At 39.5% G+C, this 24,931-nt stretch overlaps 1 protein-coding gene across 1 annotated transcript in view; it reads left to right on the top strand.

Annotated features, from left to right (window-relative positions):
* Positions 1–24,931, top strand: part of LMBRD2 (LMBR1 domain containing 2) — a 38,307-nt gene that overhangs the window by 2,546 nt on the left and 10,830 nt on the right. The window contains exons 2-14 of the mRNA XM_019531956.1: positions 4,263–4,327; positions 6,247–6,476; positions 7,164–7,249; positions 9,733–9,828; positions 11,194–11,361; positions 12,515–12,725; positions 15,734–15,808; positions 16,681–16,794; positions 17,466–17,649; positions 18,379–18,560; positions 19,521–19,654; positions 19,874–19,979; positions 21,932–22,029. Of these exons, the coding sequence (XP_019387501.1) occupies positions 6,303–6,476; positions 7,164–7,249; positions 9,733–9,828; positions 11,194–11,361; positions 12,515–12,725; positions 15,734–15,808; positions 16,681–16,794; positions 17,466–17,649; positions 18,379–18,560; positions 19,521–19,654; positions 19,874–19,979; positions 21,932–22,029 (1,628 nt within the window). The 5' untranslated portion in view covers positions 4,263–4,327; positions 6,247–6,302. The remainder of the gene's footprint in view (positions 1–4,262; positions 4,328–6,246; positions 6,477–7,163; positions 7,250–9,732; positions 9,829–11,193; positions 11,362–12,514; positions 12,726–15,733; positions 15,809–16,680; positions 16,795–17,465; positions 17,650–18,378; positions 18,561–19,520; positions 19,655–19,873; positions 19,980–21,931; positions 22,030–24,931) is intronic.

Genomic DNA, 24,931 nt, shown 5'->3' with positions numbered 1-24,931 from the left:
CCAGACCCAGGATAGATCCCTGGGAAATCTCTCTTGATAACTCCTCCCAGCTGGACATTGAGACATTATTCCTAGTGATTCTTTCAAGTAAATAAAATGTTAAAACCCAAAATGTTTAACTGAAGTGACAGACTGTGGCTTAACGCAGAGATGTCTAACTCTGGCTCCACAGGCTGAATGAATAGTGCATAGCCTGCTCCACAGGTCGCATATGGCCTATGGACCCAACCCCACTCCCCAGCATGCTGGATCCAGGGTATTCAGCGACTATGCCAAGACTCAGGCTGCACTTAGAGCCCACATGCAGTGTGTCCCAGGCCCTGCATGCAGGGCTCAGCTGGTGCCTGCCACATGCAGCGTCTGGGTCAATTCTAGACTTAGGAGCAGCTCTGGGGGTCAGTTGGTAGATTTGGTCTGCAGGCTGGATCATTGACATCTATGGTTTAAAGCCTATAATGTTTAACTGGTGATGAAAAGGGGGATATTTTTTCAGTAGCCTTGTTTTCTAAGCTGCCTGTCTGACTCTCTTCAGCTGGCTTTTTTCTGTCTTCCAGAGTCTTGCATCCAGTTTATTCTGCTTGGAATTGAGAATCTATTGCTATATTAAAAGTGTGACTTCTTACCTCTAAGTTACCAAAAGCTTATTCTCTCATGCATTATGAATGTTTAACACCTTCGACTGATGTATGCAGGTATTTTGGGGGGTTTTTTTTTTTACTAATATTTAACCTGTGTTTGTCATCATGTGTTGTAAAGCCATGATCTTCCAGTTGGCTGCCTTAAATCCAGCCCTGGTTTGTGTGATTGCAGTTGTCTAGCATGAAGATCCTAGTTTCTTGTTTCTAGAAGATCCTTTTTATAGAGAGACATTTTAAACAAAAGACAATGTGTTGCTTTTCTTTAGGGAGATGTGAAAAAGCAGCTAACCTGTTAAGGAAATTTCTCTCTTTTGTTGCAGTCCTTTGAGCTCTCAAAAATGTTTCTTTGCAAGATGAAACAAATGTCAGTTGAGGCCCTGTCAGTGCTAAGTAAAGCAAACTATCTAATCTGTGTATTTACAATGTTTGTTTCTTGCTTTGTTTTCAGAGTGAATCTCTTCTTTATCTGGTTTCAGTATAACATCTCTGTGGGTAAAGAAGTTCTTCCCATCTCTCTGCCAGTCGCAGTTTACACATACATTTAGTGGCTCTGGAAATAATGTAAAATGCAGTAAGAATGCTTAGTAAGAGCCTAATTAGATTCAGATATTAAGATTAATATTAAAGGTAATCTTAAGTTTATTAAACCTAATATGCAAGCCCTGTTTCTTACAGTTTGGCCTTTTAAAATAAATAATGAGAAAACAAAAGCAGATGAATACTACAGATCTACTTTAATGCTAAAATATAATTTAACCAGCAAAACCCTCCAAAAAGAAATGCCACCCTATAAGAATGCAGTATAGCAATGTAGATTAAGCACTTTATATCCACGATAATGCATCTAATGTAGGACTCGTATTAGCATCAGCAAGAAAAAAATCAGTCGCTCCTGAATTGATATAACTATGTCAATAACATTTTTAATTGTAGAGCTAACCTAGGAAGCCTCTAAATAGATTCTTTTGGAATTAAGTTAAACTAAAAATCACTTTAAATTCTGACTCTGGTTTAAAAAAAAATCATTTGCTTTCCATTCTTCATTGTCTGCTCTAGTTCATTATTCTTTTGCTTTGCACAAGTCAAAACCAACCTTAATACAATTCTTTTTTGTTCTGAATTATACAAAGCTTTACAAGTTAATTTTGTAAATCATTCTTCAAAAACTATTTTTTTGTGGATCTCACCTGAAAAAGCCTCTCACCTGAAAAAGCCGCTAGTCTTCTGTTGTAACTTCCCTTGCTAACTTGATACAATTTGATGGTAATGTCTCCTCCATCTACACATTATAGAGTTTCCTATGCTCTTTCCAACTAGTCTGTCTCTCAGGGAAGTTACTGGCAAAGATGAGCTGAAAATGATTTTATGAGCCTCATTCTGCCCCAGAAAGTGTTACCTATGTTGCCGGTGGTCAAAAACAATCCCATCAGGCTTTTGCTCAAAAACTAGGGAACATCCCTATAAGCATTGCGTCTCTGAGCAAGTGCCTTATGTCTTGAAAACTTACCCTCCAAAAGAAGAACTCTCAAGACAGAGGATTTATTTACAGTGCAGTTCATTGGGCTGTAAGCTCGTTTTCTTTCCCATTTTTCCTCCTTCCTCCCTCTTCTGCACCCCCCCCACCAACTTTCCCTGCAAAAAATCTACCTTTTTCAACATATTTAAATCAAATAATTGCTTTGTTTGGGTACTTATGGTTAGCTTATTACAGACTAATCAAAGGCAAACCTTTATCTTACTAGAACCCATATTCATTGTGTTGATACACACTTGATGCTTGAAAGCCTTTTGTCAAGGGGAATTTAATATATTTGTGATATTCATAGTGACTGCTGAAAACTCCATTTGTTTGAGCTTAAGCTTCTTTGTGCTTAAGTTGTTTTCTTGTTAGTGTTAGATCAAAGTGAGTGCAACTCTGAGATTAGTGACTGATTTGTTTTTGTCCAAAGTTTTTCATAAATGTAACCAGAGATCCCTCTAGAAAGGGGTGTTTCCATCTAAACAAGAATTTTCATCTTACCAAGCTTAAGGTCTGTTCCATGCATGATTACTGATTTCAGCCCCCCCACGTCTCCCATATTCTCAATGTCAAAAGGTCATTGAGATTCTATTTGTGGCTGCAAAAAGTCTTGGCTGCCCATCTTTGTGTTTCATCTTGCACTTGCTCACCAGATAGCTAAATGCACTTTAAGGTTACAAAGATCATAAAACAATAATCATTAGGGCCGTTTGAATCTTTGGTTCCTGGTTCGATCTGGCAAAGATTTGGCCCAATTCAGTGGCCAAATCTCCAGATCGAATCAGGAGACTCTTTAATCTCTCCAAATTGAATCAGAACCGTCCGAATCGATTTGAAAAGATTCAGTGATATGGACACAGACAGAGCTTTAAAAGTTTTTCTATGTACCTCAAGGTACGAGGCGGCTCATTAATACTGCGATGGTAGGACAGATGGAGCATCCCACAGGAACTCAGAGGGGTCCCCAGCACGCTCAGCAGCAGACCCGGAATCACTTTCAGTCCACTTCTGGGTCCACTGGGGAGCATGCTGGGGCCCTCCCCCTAGCTCAGTGACTGGTGCTGGGGGTGCATCACGGGGTCCCCCTGCGGCTGATCGCAGAGCCAGGGAGGCGGGGGCAGGCAGTGTGCTCCCCAGTGGACCTGGAAGTGGACCAGAAGTACTTCTGGTCTACTTGCAGGTTTGCCGCCAAGCAGGCGGGGTGGGGGGGCCTGCGCTCCTGAGGGACGCTTCGTCTGCTTCAGCATCGCAATGTTCATGAGCCATGCCTGGTACCTTGAGGTATGTAGAAAAAAAATTTAAAGCTGTGTCTGTTGCTGAATTACTGATTCTCTGAAACAGCATTGAATCTTCAGATTTGGATTTGGCCAAATCAAATAGGGGACAGTGATTTTATTGGCCGAATGAATTAATTGAACCACTGTCCCCAATTCAGGCCAAATCCAAATTGAATGTGGCCCATTTCATACACCCCTATTAATCATTACATTTCTAGAATGACAGACAGAAGACAGGGCAGGGTGCCACCTTGGAAACTTAACTAGTTTAGAGAGGCATGAGTTTTCATAGGCAACAGCCTACTTCATCAGATGTTTTTGAAAGCTCATGCTTCTTTGAACCAGTTTGTCTCTAAGGTGGCACTCTGCCCTGCCTTCTGACTGATTTCAGACTAACATGGCTAACCACCTCTCTTGTCTAGAATGAGGTGACAGTGCAGCCAGACTAGCACTGCTTCCTACTGAGATGTTATAATTGTACACTTCTGTAAGGGAAGGATGTAATCCCCTGTGTACATACTTGTAGAGCATTATTACTTGGATTTGGCCTCATGAAATGGTGACTGAATTTTATTAGTAGAAGGAACTGGTTCTTAGAAACATATATAGCTAAAGGTCCAGTTCTGCTTTCCTGGCTTGTCTTATAAAAAAAACTTATTGACCTCAGTGTGTTTTTAGAGGCATTTGTTAGAATAAAAAGTACCTTGATTAATGCTCTTTATCAAATTTTACAGATAATGGAAACCTTGACCACGGGTGAAATTAAGTGGAAAATTTACACTTAGTAACAGTTAGTTACTTAATTTGTGTTTCCTTTGTTTTTTCTAGAAGCCGAAAGTAGAAATCTGCCTCTTGTGGCTAACTTTTCAGGAACAACCTTAACAACAAACCAGGTAATAAAAAGATTAAATAAATGGTTCTAAAATGCTTTATATACATTGGGATAATATGTACATGTGGTAACTTGAGTTAACATTTGAAGGCTTTTCAGACAAGTTTTCAAGCAGATTTCTTTTCAGCTGTCATCTAATTCATATAGAATTAATTTAAATAGTTGCACTAATGTCAGTGAGTATTGGATTAGGCCTCAAGTTGTCTGAACAGTTTGTCTAATTGTGCAAGTAACTTGCACATGCAGAGGGCCCAGCTGTGCAACCACCTGGCTCTCTGCATGTATTTTTTGGTTACTTGTGAACTTGTCTTCAAGCAAGCAAGCTGGACTCATGAGCTGAGTGGCTAGTGGAAAACTGTTCCTAACGTATACTGAGAAACCAGAACACTGGTGCAGTTCAGAAGAATGGATCTACTCGGTGACTTTTCCCCCCACCAAAAAAGTGAAGCCAAAGGAGTTAGTAACATTGTTATTAACATTGTCTTAAAATAATACATATTTTGAAATCTGTCAGGTCCTCATTATATGAGACGTAAGTGGGCTGATACATTGTCATCCACAATCATTTTTAGGCCTTTGGTCAGCAATTGGTGGCCCTTTTCCCCAGCCTCTGTCTGGCTGATTTATTGCTTTTAAATTCTGTTTGGCTGTTGGATGCAAAATACAATAATGGCAGTTACAATAAACATTCGGCATAGCTAAATGAAACCAGCTGACATGGCAATATAATTGGAAAACCAATGTGTTGCCTGTTAGTCCTTGTAAAGGAAATTCCAGTCCATAATCCTCATCTCTTCCTAGTTTGTGTCAGTTCATGTAATTATAAGGGGCCATGGGAGGAAGTTTGAGCTTGCTCTGCAAACATTGGAACATGGATAGCAGCTTAAGAGAGTCTGAAGTTGCCATATCTGACTGCAGCCAGCCTTCTAACCTGCCAGAAAATAATAGTTATAGTCTAGAAAAATGGCAAGGTTTCTTCTTAAGATAAGATTGCCAGCCCAATTTGGAATAGTATATCACTTAAGTATGTGATCAATATGTTGCTATCAGAACTTCCAGAGTAGGCAGAAAATAGTGCTCAAAACTGCCCAGATGACTGCCTGTATAAATAGTATAACTAGTCAAAAGAGAATGTCTAAATGCTAAAAAGTATGAGTGAAACTCATTTTATCAAGACACTGAAAATAAATTTTGTTTTTTCAACAAGAAACAGCAAAAAACCGGAAACAAAATCAGAAAGAGGAAGTCTGAGCAAGATCTAGTACATTCTGTACGTTGTAAGAATTCAGATTTTATGAGAACCATGCATTAACTTTTGTTAGACACCATTCATGAAGAGGGGTTTAATTAGGCAGCTTAGGTGTGGTCAGAAAAACTATTAAGATGTTTGTTTGCAAGTAGACTTGGAAGTAGAGCAAGCCCTGAATACACCAGAGAGCCCCCGCGCCCCCCCCTCCCCCCGCTCACCTATGCCTGCCATGTATGTACCTGAGCCCACAAATCAGGCAGCATAGGTAGCATAGGAATGTGTCATAATGCCTCAGAGTGGCGCTGAGCTTCTTGGGGTAGATGTAGATGTGTTCAGTGCCACTCAGGGGCACTCCGGAACCATTGAACCATCTCAGAGTGGGTGGGATTTTTCTGTAAAGTGGTGTTTCTGGATTCCCAACTAAGGCTTAAGCCTCTAGAACCATATATGTTTTAGTTTAACTACACTGAAAACTAGGTGACAAGCAGAACCTTACTGAGAAATCACATGCTTAATCTTACCTCAGCTGTTCCTATATAAAGTATAATATTATTAGCATACACAAAAGAATGTGTGTTAAGCATTTGGTGCTCTTTTGTTGTGTGTGTGTATATACATATATCTTTCAGAGGGTATGATTATAACGGAAATAATATGTTCTTGTTTTACAGTTATGATCTACATTTATAAGTGAGCTGCATTGGCTGTTTGGAGTGAACATACAATAATGAGTGGTGCAGCTTTGGGCATTGAGATAGTATTTGGTTTTTTTCTGGCTTTATTCCTACTTCATCGATATGGAGACTTTAAGAAACAGCATAGGCTTGTAATTATAGCAACATTGTTGGCTTGGTATCTCTGCTTTCTGATTGTATTTATATTGCCTCTGGATGTTAGTACGGTAAGAAACTTCTGAGATTTTTCATCTTTGTAAAAGCACAGTATAAATATTCCTTTATACAAAATATATCACATGATATACAATGTATATAATTATGTAAGTTACTAGAACATAAATACAGTTGTATAAGTCAGTAGACAATTTTTAATTATGTGAAGGACCTTATTTTTTGAAAATGTTAAGTTGAATAAAAGGTTCTTAAAGAAATACTATCAAGCTAAAAACAGTACATACTTAAAAGGAATTTGGAATGTATGTATTGAGCATACTAAAACTTCAACAACAAGTTTTATGTTTTAAATTCATTATTTTTGTTGCTGCTTTTAGCGTTTTCCTGAGCCTTGCCAATATACAGGCACTAATCAATTTTACTCCCCTCTGCCTTCCCTTGTCCTCCCCTCCCTCTCCCCCATCAGTTTTTCCACTATTCCCCCACACACTTTTTTTTATGCATTACTTCAGTGCTGAAATGCAAACCTGGAATGCAGGACACTTATGTTTTTTTTTAATAACAACAATCTGCTTCTGGGATTAAGGTGCAAAAAACATAGAAACATCATTGATTGTTTGGGGCTATATATGAATTATCCTCTCTCACTCTGGTTCTTTTTGCATGTGTTTCACGTTTTGAATTAATTACTGGGATAATTAATTGGCATAATATTCGGTGGTTTTGTTTGTTTTTAGACCATATATAATCGGTGCAAACTTGCTGTTAACTCCAGCCCTCCAGACAGTAACAACAATGGAACTTATACTACCCCTGCTCCAAGGTATTGGGAACAATGTTGTTTGTTCTGCATCAAAATATAAAAGAAATTTATTTTTGTGTGTGTTACGTGAGCATAAATATACCAGGTACTTCTAAAATCAAGCAAATAGTTCTCCTGCCGTAGAGGGAGTGTGCTCTAAAGTCAGCATATGACAACTAAAGTTTGTAAATGCCCAGTTAAGTGAGGGAAAGAAAAAAAGGGACAATAAGAATGGTTAATAAGGTACCGACACAGCTTATTGCTTCAGTGTTTGATTATTTAAGCATGTTGATTCCTGTGACCTTTCCTTAGGCTCCTTTGCTGTAGACAAGATAACAGAGGAATATGAACGTGCCGAGCAAGATGCCTTTGTGAATTTCTTTCTTGCTTCTACAGTTCTAAAGCTTTTATAGTATTAGATCATGAGAGTTTTGAGAGAGTGTGTTGCTTGTAGCTGAGAGAGTAGATTTGGGTAAATTCCAAGCAGCTCCAAAGTTTATGGCAGAAGCTTCACATGCCCAAGTATGAAGCACTGAAATCATAAAACCAGGATTTCTCTCTGGGTCTACCCTGTTCAGCCTTCTCTGTCAATTATTCCCATACTTGAAAAATTACATAATACTCTTACTTCTCACAGATAAGTGGAACAGTTGTTTGTACAGCACTTTGAGAACCTGGGATCTAAATGGGTACCCAAGTAGGAAGCATCTTTTTTGTTTGTCCCAAAGTGGCAAGATAGTGTTTATCCCTGAAAGATTTAAAGACTCACCTTTACCAGTGGCATATGCATTGTTTTTCCTTTTGCTGAGTATAAATTAAAGTCTTGAATTTTAAGACCCTTTCAGCATTTCCCACATAATACATGTTCCTATTCTTGTACAGTTTTAAGAAGCTGCAAGCATTTCAGGTTTCTTCTAAATAATTGTTATAAGAATAATTGTTATATAAATAAATATTAACATTAGAGGTGCAGCGATATATTGGATCGGTACTGCCATAAAAGGAAAATTAACACTATTAGCCTTTTTGACCAGTGTAGCTGATAATGTCACAGATGCACACATGAATGCTGCATGCAGCAGCAGCATGCAATGCAGTCCAGCAGCTTGGAGCCAGTAAGTTAATGGAGGGAAGGACTATTGCAGAGTAGATTGAGGCCCCCATGGTGAGGGAGGGAGTGGCATACAGGCAGTGGCAGGCACTGCCCAGCCTGGGATGTGAATGAGACCCTGGGAGCAGGACTGAGCTGTGGGAAGCCTGTTCAGGGGGAAAGTGGGAAGGGTGGGAATGGCTCCCTGTCTGCTGCTGCATGCATCCCTGAGAGAGGCATGGAGATCATGTGCACCTCTGGATTTGTGCACAAGGTGAGGGTAAGCTGCCTGCTGTAGGCTCAGGGCCACAGGCTGTGATGGCCTCTTCCCAGCCCCTACCCCACTCCTCACCCTGGGGACCTTGGTCTGCTGCCCCCTCCCCCCCACCACCACCTCTTCCCCTCCCCACAGACTTACTGGGTGGATGCTGCTCTCCGAGCTGCTGGGCTGTATTCCTGCAAATCAGCTATTGGATCAGTATTGGCCAATGTGGCTGGTTAATAATTGACCATTGGTATTGGCCAATAAAACCTTTATTGGTGCACCTCTAATTAACATGCTTGATCTAAACATACCAGTTATTGAAAAAGTGGCCTGAACAGTGGGTTCTAGTGCAAGGAGTTGAACCCATCCAGTTGTGCTGGCTCTGGCTGGGTACCACACACAGCATGTACCTCATGCTTGCCCCTTGTACTGTGTAAAGCCTGTAGCCTGTTCAGACCTGCACTGTGTACAGCATGCATTATCCCCAGGGCTTGATGTACATGCAGGTTTTGAGACCGGCATGGTGTGCATGCTGCCTGCAGCATGCAGGCTGGACATGGCATTACATGTATCACGAGAGTCCAGGGTGCAGGTTGCATGCAGCACCCTGTATTGACCTGATCACCTGCACTGCCTGCAGTTTGTGTAGTGTGGTGTTCAGGCTTTGTTCTACACGCAGCATGTGGGGCCAGAGCTAGGACATGGGGTTGGTCCAGCACCTCATGGGCTGTGTTTGACATCCCTGCGTTAGTGTTTTTTTCTTTCTAATTGAATGCCAGTCTTTTGAACTGTGCTGCTTTTTTCATTTAAGGCAAATATTCATTTCTTGTCTAAATATTTGCTTTATGTGATATTTTACCATTAAAAATGGTATAAGTTATATGATAGTCATTCTAAAATAATTCAATAATTCAGTGGTGATAATTTTTCAGTAGATGTTGTGAGTTTTCCTGAGTAAACAAATTCTGCATTCAGATTTCATTATCCCAGAGCATGATGAAGGGACTTTGATCCCGAAAGCTTGCAGAAAAGAACAACTTTATTGCCATTTTCCTGCTGGTCTAATAAAAGGTATCATTTTGTTCTAAACAAGAGTTCTAGTTTTCTGTATATATGTTATTAACATGTAGCACTCTCATCTTACTACAGGAAACAGAAGTGTTTCAAGCCATGGAGTTACATCCCTGATGGAATTATGCCAATCTTCTGGCGTGTAGTATATTGGACATCACAGTTCTTAACATGGTATATAATGTAAAACTTGAAAGCAAAGGTTCTGTGCATATGAAAACACCGTATGCCGATATCTACACCTTTTTAAGATGATGCTATTACAGAACAGTTACAAATATTATAAATATATAGTCTAATATAAAATAAATGCATCTTCTTCCAAATAAATGCATAAAGATATTTTAATTCAAAACAGCAATCTTTTGCTAAATTAGATTACAAATATATTGTATCTTTAAAGCTATACAGGCAGTCCTCGGACTTACGACACAATTGGTTCCTGAAAACCGTGTCTTAAGTTGAAGTGTTGTAACTCAGAACCAATTTTTTCATAAGAAACAATGTTCTAAATGGGGGATTGGTTCCTGAACCAAGGCCTGATACCCTGTTTTCACCAAAAATACCCCAGAATTTTGTACTCCATCAATTATAGATGAGTAATATAGCTACATTAATGTATTTATATCGTAAATAGCAATCATATTGATTTGGAAGTCCTTCTTTGAGGTGACTTTACTGGACTTTTTGAAGAGCTCTTGGTTGGACTTTTTGAAGGGTTCTTGGCTCAAGTCCTCTCAGGTGTCTTGGCTGCAGGTTTTTCTGGACTCTTGTCTGCTTTCTTAACAAAAGTGTCCAAGCAAGTTTGGACAGATGTTCTCCAGGGAGATGAACAACACAGCAAACTTGTTCGCTGGCATGGTGTGACATCACATCAAGCATTGTAAGTCAAAACTGACGTCATAAAGTTGAAACAGGGTGTCAGTTTATAAATGTAAGTGCGAAACGTTGCAAGTTGAGGACTGCCTGTACTTTCAGTATTTCTTTTCATGTATAGTTTTTTAGGAACAACTCTTACATTTGTTCAACTCCTGACAGTAGAAAATGGTTTCACTGTTGGCAATGTTTTCATTTTCAGTATCTTTTTGAAAATAGGTCTTAAGTTTCTTATATTTTCTTAATTAAGAATAGGTTATAGTTGTTTTCATAGAAGATCCGTAGAATCATAGAAAATTAGGGTTGGAAGGGACGTCAGGAGGTCATCTAGTCCAACCCCCAGTTTTCCTTTGTAAATGGCTCATTTTCCCCTAGTTCATGGTAGGTTGTGCCTTGTTTAAGATGAGATATGATCCACTAATGTAAAATTTCAGCTTCTAGGTTATTAAAAAGAGGAACACAGCTTCTTTACACAGTAGTTCTTCAAGTTAAAGAGAAACTTGTAATCCACATAGGTTATTCCAAGGCTTGTTTATCAGATTCAATGCATCTCAAAAGTAAAACCTAATATAATGGCTAAAAAGTTTGCTAATTGAACTGTTATCAGGTGATTGTTGTTGTACCAATTGACAACTGTTAATATATTTTGCTTGTGTTTTCTAGGATTTTGTTACCTTTCATGCAGTCATATGCTAGGTCAGGAGGATTCTCCATTACTGGGAAGATTAAAACTGCATTGATAGAGAATGCAATCTATTATGGCACTTACTTGCTGATTTTTGGAGCCTTTTTGATATATGTGGCTGTAAACCCACATTTCAATTTGCAATGGTAAGAGAAATGCTGTGGCAAGCACTTGTCTAACTAGTTACATTTGGGGTTTTTTAAAATTCTGTATGCTAACATATACAACTGCAATGAGGAAACTAGACACTGTTAATCTAATATGGAATTTATCAAGTGTAAGTGGGAGAGCTATCCTTGTTTGAGATTTTTTTTTTTCCTTGAAATTTACTGCTGTTGGTTTGTTGCTGTCCTGCTTTCTGCCCTGGCTCCAGGTCACTGCCCTGGCTGGCCAGTGTCCCGAGCCCCAGTCCCTGCCCCACTCCCTCCCTCACCATGATCTGCACTCCCCTCCACCACAGTTCTTCCCCTCCACAGACTTACCTACAGGGTGCTGCTCTCCATGCTGCCTGGCTGCATACTTGTAAAATGGTTATCGGATCGGTATTGGCCAATGTGGCTGGTTGTTAATCTGCTGTCAGTATCAGCTAAGAATCTTTAGCGGTACACCCCTAATAAAAAGAGCCATCCAGCTACAAAGTTTGTGTTTGAAAATGTGTGACAGTTCTATAGATGGTTTCTGTCTAGCTTTAATTTGAACCTGTGGCAGGGCTTTCAGTGTTTCTCCAAAAGCACTAGCTTTAAAAAATATTAAACTCCACATTGACCTAATTCCTCTTTAAATGCCTTGGAAATATTAGAAAGTGTATCTCCTGTTGGTTCTAGCATGGAAGGTACTGCTGCTGTGTTTACTTGTTTGGCCTACTACAGCCCCCAACTCTCAGAGTTAGGAAAGAAGTGGTGCTTTTGTATTTTTTTTTTTCCAGTCCAAGCTGCTCTCTATCACTATATAGATAGGTTTTTTTAACAACTGTTTCTGTGGAATCCTTTTTTCTGGATATCTTTTATTTCTTTCTACTTTGGTTGGTCTGATCAACATCTCCAGAGTTAGCAAGCAAAGGCAATCTATGGATATCTTTAGCATAGTGGTAAAATTCCCAACCCTGAGAAAGGTGTCCCATTTAGAACAGGACCTCTGGCCTCTTTCAGAAACTTGGGAGACATGGAAGATCCTAGCAGTTTCAAGCATAAAATCCTTTTCAGGGCAGAACAGAATTAATAATTACAAAATGCATCTTGTTTCTTTGTATTTGAACACTTAACTAATTGATGATAATTTATAAATGCTTTACTGTTTAAGGAACCAGCTTCAGACAATTGGAATAGCAGCTGCCAACACATGGGGTCTTTTCCTCCTTGTGTTGTTGTTGGGGTATGGTTTGGTAGAAATTCCTCGTTCACACTGGAATGGAGCAAAAAGAGGCTACCTTCTCATGAAGACCTATTTCAAGGCTGCCAAACTGATGACTGAAAAAGCAGATGCAGAGGAGAACTTGGAGGATGTTATGGAGGTGAGCAAGTTGGATTTCATTAAGAAATACCAGGGTTTAGTTATTCATTTCAAAATCTGCATTTCCCAGAAAAAAACAGTTGACTTGCACTTACTTTGAAGTTAAATTAATGGGTATGATCAAACCTCAGTTTGAAGGATGTACTATATGCAATCAAATGCCAAAACTATCCATGACCCATAGAGTATAAATTGTTAGATTCTGATAACTTCGTGTGTTGTCAGAAATAAAAGTAATAGGCCATGTGGAATACCATTGGTTATTTGAGAGTACTGTTTCGAAATGATAAATGCAGACTTAGTTGTGCAACACACCCAACTAGTATTCATGGAAGCTATAGTGTAACAATTTTATACACTAATTAAAAGCTTGTAATAAGATTCAGTGCATTTCTAACTACTGTTACTTTTGAAGAGTGAATCGATGGAATACTCCCCTGCCAAAAAAAAAGCCCTGCTATTTTTCTGTGACTATGAGCAAAAAAAAAATACAAATTACTGCTGTATAAACCAACTTACCACCTAGTGTTTACTGAACTTTTCTACTAATCATGATCTAAAATTTTAAGTATCTGAAAATGTATATAGCATAGTAAGTTTTTGTGTGTTGATGAGGTAAATAACAGAATTAATTCTCTAAATTTAGAGAAACTTCAGCAATAAAGAAATAATTTTGTAGAACTGATATTTCTGTTCATATTATAATTTCTGAATTGGAGATATATAAGGTTTATGTCGTGCTATAATCAATCCTGGATGCTTGACTAAGAAGCATTCCTAACTGGAGAAATTACTGGTCAGTGTTTGTTTGTTTTTTCTTTTGAGGTCCAGTCTCTTGCTGACAACAAAAGTTACAACATATGGAATACAATTAATGATACCAATGACAAATAAATGTGTGTGTTTCATAGCACATTAAAATTGTAAAGATTTCACACTTAAATAGTTTAGAAGTGAATGCACTATTTCTCAGCTACCTTAGTCACAGTTTTCTAAGATCTAGCACATTCATTTAAACTTTATAGTTGAAAGTCAGTAAGGACTGAGAATACTAACAAAACGTTGACACTGCTTTGGAGAGAAACCTGAAACATCTCTCTAAGTTATGTGATTGAAACATCCACAGATCTTAGTTCTCCTTCAGAGTAGCAGATGATGCCCAAAGCCTCGAGTGAATTCATTTGGAAATTTTAGCAGTCTAAGATTGGATAAGACCTCAAGTCCATCCTCCTGCACAGAATTAGGACCAAGAAACCAGCCCAGCCCTCATTTATTCCTGCCTGTCTTGGTTTGTCTAAGCTGTTTGTGAGCAAAACTAATCCCCAGTGAAAGTTTCCACAAAGTCCTTAAGTAGCATCTTCCAATATTTTACTACCTTATAGCTAATTTCCAATATTTAGCCTAACTCCTGCAAGTTATGTTGATTTTTGTCCTTCTCTTAGGAGCCATAGAGAACAAATGAGTTCTGTTCCATAATCTTCTGTGCATTGAAAGACCTCCCACTCCCCTCCTCTTCCCTCCCAGCCTTAATTTTATCTTTTGCATAGAATAACCAAACCAAGTTCCTTCAGTATTTTCTCATGAGCCTTATTTTCTATCCCTTTTTTGTTCTCCGCCAGATTCTTTCCAGTTCATCTGCATATTTCTTTAAAGTGCAATGCCCACAATTGAACACAGTATTCAAATTCTTTTAGAAAGGTTCATTATCTTGAGCACTGTCAGTAAGATCAGAAAAAATCTGCTTTTGCTTCTGACTCCCTACTATGCCCCCCATATTCTTTGACCAAGTCTAAAGCAGGAGAATTGCTGCTTTTTTTATTGAAATCAGCTGTAACCCAGTCTAGCTGACTCCTTCTTCCATCTATCTATTTATGTCCTCCAAATGATGTCCTCAGAAATGAGGCAGCCAGAGACAAGTGGGAAAGTATAAATATGCCAAAGCAATTGGTGTATTGAAATGTTTTAATATAACTATGAGGAAGCTTTAGTTGGTCATTTTATGCCCCTTCCAAGTTTTATATCCCATAAAAATCAGTATACTCTTAGCCACTTTATAGTTAGGGCTGCACAGTTGAACAATAATAGAATACCAATTTATTTTTGGGTGTACACACAAGTACACAAACCCTAGACAGGCCCCAAGACCTGGCCCTCCAACCCCTGTCATGTCATTCCCCTTCCCCCTCCCCCTGGCCTATACACTTACCTGCATCCAGCTCCTGAGTCTACTCCCAGGACCTTGCCTGGCTGGTCTGGGTGTAGGGTGTGTTTGGGGGGTGGGGGTATCTGCCTGGTGTGTGTGTTCTGGGGGGGTTCTGCCTGGCGCACGTGTGCGTGCATGTGTGGGGGGTGGGGTGGTCTGCCTGGCATGCACACCTGTGTGGGTCTGCCTGGCGTGTGGGTGTGTCTGTGGCCAGGCAACAGCAAGTGGGGAGAGGCCGCTTTTCTCCTAGCAGCCCAGGCAGGCATGCACCAGCGACAGGAGAGGGCTGCTTTTACAGCATAGGCAAGCAGACAGCATCAAGGGGAGAGGGATTGATTTTTCCCCCCATCACCAGCAGCAATTAACGTGCATTAAAAAAAATTAACGTGTTAATCGCAATTGACAGTCCTATTTGTAATTATCATGCATGGAGCCACATACTGACATATTAAACAGCATAGGACAAAAACCAAAACAAATCAAGCCAGAATGAAACTTCTTGTCATTATTCCCAAAGCATTTCCTTTCAATGTTCTGCAAAACAGCTTTTCATCCACACACTTGTTTTTCCAAATGCACACAGTAATGTTAGTTTGTTTAATGAATCTTTCTAAACTAGAAAGAATATTTTAGAAATCACTTGTTCTATGCTTAGAACTTCTTGAACAGCCTTAAAATTCAATGGTTTTCTGAAATCACCTAGCAAAGACTTCTGCTGAGCCATGTGGAACTTGCACTCTAATGCTTTAGCTGCCTCTATATATTGAAATGTCATTTTAATGCGTTGAATTTTTTTTTCTAAACAGGAAGTCCGTAAAGTAAATGAGAGTATCAAGTATAATCATCCTTTGAGAAAATGTATTGATACAATATTGAAAAAGGTAACCAAATATTAATACATTTTAGAGACTGTATTTTCACTGCAGTTGTCAAAAAATGCCTTTTAGCCTTCTGAAGACTCCTTGTTCAGGAGTAAGGTTTTTATTGAATAAATCAAAATGTTTAAACTATAGTATAATTAAGTCTTGAGGCTTTTATGGTTAAGTATTAATTCTATCTAAAAAATTCTGTGTGAAATAATATGCCTGGAATATAGTTATATAAGCATATTTTGAACTAGTGGTTAGAACTTGCTGCTTTCTTTTTCTGTATTTAAGCCACCTAGACAAATAATGTGAAGAATGGCTGAAAAGATTGATTTTTCCTTTCTATTTTTATGTATGATGCCCTATTCTGAACTTATTGTTACACACTTGACTATAAACCATCTTTGTCTAACAAGATATATATGTTTTTTTTTAACAATTGCATGCAGGACAGTAATTTCATTTCTGCGAGTGAAAAAATTGCAGAATCAAAGCATGCCTGTAGACATGCCAGAAGGCTGCTCTAACACACTAATTGGTGTGTTCCAGCCAGCCTCTGCGTCTCACGTTATCAGCATCCCCGTGCTTCAAAATGGTAGTGGGGGCACTTTAAGTTAAAGTGCTTTGGTTAAAGCATCCCCGCTGCCATTTTGCAGTACGGGGATGCTGATACACAAGATGCTGCAGGTGCTTTAATTAAAGCGCCACCCCCACCTCCCTGCCACTCCTGAAGCATGTGTAAGAATGCTCAAAGAGTGAAAAATATTTAGTATCCTAAGTGAAATGTACTTCAGTTACATCAGGTGTGCAAAACTAAATGTTTTGAATATCTTTATGGTAAGGTGTACCTTTTATAAAAAGAAGTTTGTCAATTCTTGTACTGCTAGTGTCCTACTGAGTATCAGGAAAGAATGGGCAGGAACATGGATGACTATGAAGACTTTGAAGAAAAACAGAACAGTTATCCGAGTGAGAAAAGTCTGGTCAAACTTCACAAACAGGTATCTTGATGAGTGTATAGTTGCATTGTTTCTCTTGCTTGGTAGTCACTTAAGACTGCTTTATTTTAAGTTTAAATGCACTGAGATCATTTTGTGTTTTCTATGCAATTTTTTGTTTGCAGCTGCAAACAAATTGTTTATTTAATTTTGTTGCCTGTTATTTCTGCTCTTACAACAGTAAGAACTGCATACAAATAGCTGAATATCAGTTCATACAGACTTCCAGGAAGAGTTTTGTGAGGTTTTGTACTGGCAGTCTTGGGGATTCCTAGAGTTGATGATTGTCTGCAAGTTCCTGGGACTGAACTTGGTGGCTCAGGAGACCTCTTCCAGTCCTAAGTTCCTGCCTAGATACACTGTAGCATGTTGTTGGTGCTTGTGATTGTACATAAAACTGTATGACTTTCATAAAGAATCTTAAAATAAATTGTAGTGAAAGCATAAGAAATTAACTGATAGAATATGGTGAAAGTACTAGAGTAGTGAAGTGCTTAGTTTGGCAGTATTTTGTCATACGTATATTTTTCATGAAAATAAGCAAATACATGGAATTAATCTTTGTACTCATGTGATTGTATAAGCAGTGTAGTATGTATTTCCTAATTTTTTCCCCTCTTACTTTCTGGATTGAGTATGTTACAAAATGGAACTTGAGGTTTCTTTTACCATAGGTGATTTATTCAGTTCAGAGACACCGTCGTACACAAGTCCAGTGGCAAATTCTTTTAGAACAAGCATTCTATCTAGAGGATGTGGCAAAAAATGAAACCAGTGCAACTCGTCAGTTTGTACATACTTTTCAATCCCAGGAACCTGAAAACAGAATTGTGCAATACTTCTACACGCCAACTGTTGGTATGTCTGAACTGGCAAAAGTACTATGCTCTTAAGGAATTCTTTGGATTATATCACCATAGTGTGCATGTGTCTGAGAGAGTACAAGGGTATTTCAGAAACTTAACATCAATTTTGAAATAAAAACATTTTGTGCCCCATGAGTTAGAAAGTACCCAACAGTGGGGCTCCCTGGTGGGATCTTTGAACATACCTGTTGTTTACAACTATGTAGAGAATTGACATGGTCCAATAAAATACCATTGCACACAAAATGATTTCATCTGAAGTTTCCATTACTTTTTTAAATACCTTCCTATCTTTGTAGTTGAATAGTTAAAATAGATAGCTGTCTTCCTGGAAGCACTGACACACTTTTTAGTGATTCCAGTTATACTGTCTTATTCCTAGATGCAAGCTTAACTTCAGAATCTTAGACTTTGTCTCTCTTCCTCATCTCTAACCAAGTGTAATTTTAATGTTTAATATTAAAAAACAGATGGTATGTGAAATCTGTATATTTTTTGCATATTTTACTTGCATTGTGCCAAGTTATTATTTGTGAAACAGGAGCAGCTTATTCAAATGATGATCCCCACAGTTCCACGTTTGCTAGTGCTCATGTGCTACTTTGGATTCTTTAGGACTAGCAGGGGCTGCATGTTAGCAATGCTACTTTGAAATAATATTTTAGAAAATAATTTTCTGTTTCTCTTCACTAATCTTTGTGGGGGGGTTTTCTTTTTCTAGAGTGGTACTGGGAGTGTCTCCTGCGGCCATGGTTTTGCAGGATTCTTGCCATTGTGTTGGCTGCTTTCTCTATAATTGTTGTGTGGTCAGAGTGCACATTTTTCAGCACTAGTCCTGTTTTGTCCCTGTTTGCAGTGTTTATACAACTGGCAGAAAGAACATACAACTATATTTATATAGAGGTAAGGTTTGAGTTTGTTTATCTACCAATTATTCTTTTAGTCTGTTTGTTTGTTTGTTTTAAAACCCTGCCATAGTGATAGTAACTGTGACTACATTGAAATCAGCACTTGTTAACTACTGTCCCTTAAATTAACCACAGATGGAAATTACAGGTGCTCTTTAAGATATCCAGCCCTGTGCAAGAGGAATTGCCCTCTTGTGGTGTACACCAGAGTCTGATCCAGTTAAGTGAGGCACTGTTATCTGAAACAGAAATGGAACTTGGGTTTGTTCTGAGGTCATGGGTTGGAGGTGTAATGTGTAGCCTCCTCAATTCTGTTCTCTAGGCTGATTTATTTTCCTTTTGTTTTTCTGAGCTTCCATGTATGCAGACCTCTGCCTCTGAATGACCAATCCATAGTTTTAAGAGGTATGGTTGGCTTAAGAGAACACACAAAATAGGAACTGAGCTCCAAATTTGGAGCCTGCTAATAAAACGGAATGAATTTTAAAGATATGATTTTTGTCATTTTCATGGAGGAAAAGCTCCCAGGCTGCTTAAAGTAGCTGATTTAGTGCTACCTTCTTTATTCATCCATTTTTTTTCTATTTTAGTTCATCCCCATTATCAAGTTGTATTTAGAAACAGTTTGTTTATACCAGCAAATGCATATTCCTAGTATGTTTGTATAGTAAGGGTGTTAATCAGGATATCATTTAGCTTTTTAAAAATGTACTTCATACTCTTGCCATTTTTATTTTTTTAAAAAGGCTTCTATATGTATTGTCAAACTGGAAACTTAGTTTTTTAGAAATACTTATATGCATTGGTTATATTTAGAATACCATGCCAAATTATATAGAGAGAGAATTTATTTCTATTTTATTTATTGCTGTATTCTAACAATGTTGTAATTACCTTGAAATTGCATTGAATTTTAAGTTGTAAAAGTAAAAAAAGGAATATTTTTGTCTTTTAGATGGCTTGCTTCCTTACCATCTTCTTCTTAAGTATCTGTGTTTACTCTACTGTCTTCCGGATCCGTGTGTTTAACTATTATTACTTAGCTTCCCACCATCAAACAGATGCATACAGTCTCCTTTTCAGTGGCATGTAAGTATGTATTGTTTCTGAGAGCATTTCAAATAATATCATTTTTAATGGTGAGAGTGCTTGAAGTGTAACCCTCATCAATCAGGTGGAAATAAATTTTATTTTCAGTTCACCTTTAAAGCAATCTAATTCCTAGTTGTGGTGTATTTTTCTTAGCACAAATCTTCTAAATGGGGAAATTGTTTAAAAGTTGCTAACTTTTAAATTCAATTCATACAGGTTATTTTGCCGTCTTACTCCACCACTGTGTCTGAATTTCTTGGGTTTGACTCACATGGATTCATCAATCTCTCACAAAAACACACAAGTAACTGCATATACATCGGTAGGTGTAGAAGGAGAATTTTTTATGCTACAAAATAGTTTGATGATAACAAAAAATATTAATGTGAAATACTTATATTAAGAGTATCACTTGATTTGCTTTCTTGACTTGCATGGAGGCAGGCTGGAAGCTATTGTCTAGACTTATTCATTAGGCAAGAGAAAGCTACTGATTGTAAATCACTGGCAATCAGGCTCTGGCTCTGTTTTTAGTCTATAAATAATGAGAATGTTTTCAGCCAAGGGTGCTCAACTTTTTGGCTCCCTGGGCCAGATGAGTGGGCTAGGGTTAGTCTGTGTGCCTGACACAGCCCCATGTGCTGGGGTTTCATAGATTCATAGACATTAGGGCTGGAAGGGACCTCAGAAGATCGAGTCCAGCCCCTGCCTCAGGGGCAGGAAGTTAGTAGCATAGGATCCCAGCAAGATAAACATCCAAATGTCTCTTGAAGGTGCTCAAATTAAGTGCCACATCTGGCGGCAGTCTATTCCAAACCTTGTGGGCTCAGACAGTAAAGAAATTCTTCCTTATGTCCAGCCTGAAATGGAGGAGTTTGTGACTGTTTCACCTTGTCATCCCTTGAGGGGCTCTGGTGAACAAACGTTCCCCCAGATCCTGGTGAGCACCCCTGATGAACTTATAGGTGGCCACCAGATCACCCTTGAGCCTGCATTTTTCCAGGCTGAAGAGTCCCAAGGCTCTCAGCCTCTCTACATAAGGTCTGTTTTTCTGCCCTCTGATCATGCGCATGGCTCTCCTCTGCACTCTCTCAAGCTTCTCCACCTCCTTGAATTGTGGAGCCTAAAACTGGACACAGTACTTCAGATGTGACCTCACCACGGCCCAGTACAAGGGGAGAATGATATCCTGGGATTTGCTTGAGAAGCATCTATGGATGCAAGCCAGCGTTTTGCTTGCTTTACTAGCTGGAGCATCACATTGAAGGCTCGTGTTCATCTTGTGGTCAATCATGCCCCTTTTGTTCATAGTGCTAACCAGCGTAGCACTGCTGAACCTATAAGCATGCTTGCATTTTTCGGTGTTAAACACCACCAGGTTCTCGTCCGCCCGTTTCCTGAGCCTGTCATGGTCAGCCTGGATCACCCTCCTGTCCTCAGGTATGGTCGCTTTACCCCAGAATTTGGTGTCGTCAGCGAACTTGGCAAGTCCGCTTCTGACACCAATGTCCACATCATTAATGAAGATGTTGAATAGTATAGGCCCAAGGACAGAGCCTTGAGGGACCCTACACTTGGGACACAGGGGATTGGCATTGAGCCCACATGACCCTGTACACTGGGATCAGCTGCCTGATTCCAGTGTGCAGGGCCCAGGGCTTCCCATGGGCCTAGAAATTTGGCCAGAGGAACCAGTGCCACTACAATCCCACCACCACCAAATTTCTGGACTGATGGGGAGCACCACAGGCCAAGGCACTGGATCACACACCCCTGATGAGCAGGGGTTGAGCACCCCTGTCCTAAGCTAACTGAAAAGTGCAACATTATTTTTTTAACTTGTACTTACATTTGTACATGAACAGTATAGTTTTATGTTTAGTTTTCAGTCTTGACTTTTTTTCTCTTTAAAGTAGATATTTATTGAACACCTTAACGGTTTGATATTAACAGAATTACCAATTCTGGTGGTAATCTGTAATAAGAATAAATTGTGAGGTTTTATATAGATTTAATACAAAGATGCCTACCCAAGTATACCTTTTGACCAGTGCTGTGGTAGTGTGGTGCACACTGACAATTTATTGATAAATGCTGAGAAGTAGAGGGTGATTTAATGAGTTATTACGCATATGTAAGTAAATGCATAGAGAATGTAGACCTGACTGTAATGAAGCTGGCACTAAAAGTGGAACTATGAGAAATGTGAATACACAAAAAAAACTAGAAATAATAAGATCTTGCTTTAATATTAATGCATCTTTTTCTTTTCAGATAATGGGCTCTATGCGAGTGTTATCCTTCATTGCAGATGGATTTTATATATACTATCCAATGCTGGTTGTCATTCTCTGTATTGCCACTTATTTCAGGTGAGTTATTCACACCTCTAAACGTATGCATTTTTTGTTTATTTGAACACCACTAATTTCATAATGTAAAACTTTTCTCCCAACCTTTGAGCTGTGGCAGTGACTTCATCTTCAGTGTTTTCAACTAGTTTAACATTGTAGTACATTGTATTGCCTGTAACCTAGTTGCTTCCCCTTCTCTCCCCCATCCCTCTATTGTTAGTCCCTTGCTCGGGCGCTTTGTATTTCCGTATCAGCTTTGTCATCTTTTTTTCTGGATTCCCCATCCAAAACATCTACTAATAAAAGTCAATCTGTACATTTTAAGTATAAATGCTCTTAGCGCTGATGGCTAACTGAATTTTTCCATTAAATTTCCTCCTTAGATTTTTGGGGATCTATGCTGCTTCAACTGTAGTGGAAAATCTTGTTTCCATTAGTTGAAGACTGAATTTCATTAGCTGGGAGTTATATTTCTGGTATGATCTTCTAATATACTAAGCAGTGTTAGCAGAGTTTGAGAACATCAAACCTTCTCTAATACGCTTGTTTTGATTGGCAAGTTTTCTAGATTGATTAGTATTTATTTGGAAGGCTCATAGCACCTGGTGTTTCAGCCCTCTAATCTCTACATTTTCATTTGTTTAGGGGCTGCATATGTAAAATTGTCTGTCACTAGGATATAGTTCATGATGCATTATTAGATTGCCCAATTTTGTTACAGGCCTCAGTAAAGGCACCAAGAATAGGACCCAGCCCAGACTAGCCTCAATTTGTTTTCTGACATGGCACTGTGAAGAGACTGCAGAAATTGCTATGGTGAAGGGAGGAAAAAAGTTCCAGCAATAACTTTGCAAAAACATGTGTGCGCCATCAAGTGTCATTTTTTTTTTATTTTGGTTTTTTGGTTTTGGGGGTTTTTTAGAGAAAAGTGACTTTTACTCAGTATTTGGTAGGTGTAAAGGTAGATATGGCTTGTAAGGTGAGTGTTGAATTAGGAGAGGTTAGTGGCCAGGGAGACCAGCCCCCAGATACCATTCTTTACATTTTAAAGCAACTTGTTCAACAAGTTGGGAGAAGAAAAGGGAGTGTTGGTTGTTTTAAGGCTGTTCAGGAAGAAAGGAAGAGACTTTGATCTAAAATTTTGCATTTAGAATGTATAAGAAGCTCAGTGTTTCATAGAATCATAGAAAGTTAGAGTTGGAAGGGACCTCAGGAGGTCATCTAGTCCAACTCCCTGCTCAAAGAAGGACCATCCCCAACTAGATCATCCCAGATGTAGCCTCACCAGTCCTGAAGAGAGGGAAGTAATCGCTTCCCTTGACCTGCTGGCAACACTCCTACTGATGCAGCTCAGTATATCCCTAATCTTCTTTGCATCAAGTGCACACTGTTGGCTCATATTCAGCTTCTTGTCCCCCAGTCCTTTTCTGCAGAGCTGCTGCCCAGCTTGTTGGCCCCCAGCCTGTACTGGGGCATAGGATTGTTCTATCCTAAGTGCAGGACTTTGCACTTGTCCTTGTTGAACCTTATAAGATTATTTTTAGCCCAGTCCTCTGAATTCTAGCCCTACCCTCCAGTGTATCTACTACTCCCCCCAGCTTGGTGTCATCTGTAAACTTGCTGTGGGTACACTCTATGCCATCTTCCAGGTCGTTGATGAAGACATTGGACAAACCAGCCCCAGGACCAACCCGTGGGGCCCTCCATTTGATACCGGCTGCCAACTATACATCGAGCCATTGATGATTACCCTCTTACTCCAATGCTCCAGCCAGTTTTCTGTCCATCTTACAGTTCATTCATCCAGCCTGCACTCCCAAGAATGTTGTGGGAGACCATATCAAAAGCCTTGCTGAAATCAAGATATACCACATCCACTGGTCTCCCTGCATCTATACAGCCAGTCACTTTGTCATAGAAGGTAATCAGGTGGATCAGGCATGACTTGCCCTTGGTGAACCCATGCTGACTGTTCCTAATCACCTTCTTCTCCTCCAAGTGCTTAGAAATGGATTTCTTGAGCAACTGCTTCATGATTTTTCCAGGGCTAAAGTGAGACTGGTCTGTGGTTCCCTGGATACTCCTTTTTTCCTTTCTTAAATATGGGCACTGTTTGCCCTTTTCCAGTCATCCAGGACCTCTCCTGATAGCCATGAGTGTTCAGTGATCATGGCTGATGGTTCTACAGTCTCATCAGCCAACTCCCTCAGCACCCTTGGGTGCATCCTGTCCAGCCCCATGGACTTGTATATGTCCAGCTTTTCTAAATAGTCCCTAACTTGTTCTTTCGCCACTGTTGGCTGCTCACCTCCTCCCTAAACTGTGCTGCCTGGTGCAATAGTCTGGGAGCTGACCTTGCCTGTGAAGACTGAAGTGAAAAAGGCATTGAGTACTTCAGCCTTTTCTGCATCCTCTGTCCATTCAGTAAGAGACCCACACTTTCCCTGATCCTGCTCTTGCTAGTGACATACTTGTAGAAACTCTTCTCATTACTTTTCATGTCTCTTGCTACCTCCAGCTCCAGTTGCACTTTGGCTGTCCTGACTTCATCCTTGCATGGCTGAACAGCACTTTTATACTCCTCCCTATTTATTTGTCCAAGCTTCCACTTGTTAGCTTCCTTTTTGTCATTTAGTTTACTGAAGATTTCCCTGCTAAACCAAGCTGGTATTCTGCCATAGTTGCTAGTCTTCCTGTGCATCGGGATGGTTTGTTCCTGCACTCTCAGTAAGGCTTCTTTGAAGTACAGCCATCTCCTGGACTCTTCTCTCCCTCTGTCTGGCTTCCCAGGGGATCCTGCCCATGAGTTCCCCAAGCAAGTTGAGGTCTGCTTTTCTGAAGTCCGGGGTCCTTCCTCTATTGCTCTCCATGCTTCCTTTCTTCAGGATCCTGAACTCAGTCATTTCATGGTTGCTGCTGC

This window comes from Crocodylus porosus, unplaced genomic scaffold (assembly GCF_001723895.1).
Source record: "Crocodylus porosus isolate Cpor-Errol unplaced genomic scaffold, CroPor_comp1, whole genome shotgun sequence".
Classification (NCBI taxonomy): Eukaryota; Metazoa; Chordata; order Crocodylia; family Crocodylidae; genus Crocodylus; species Crocodylus porosus.
This window is presented reverse-complemented; position numbering and strand designations above follow the sequence as displayed.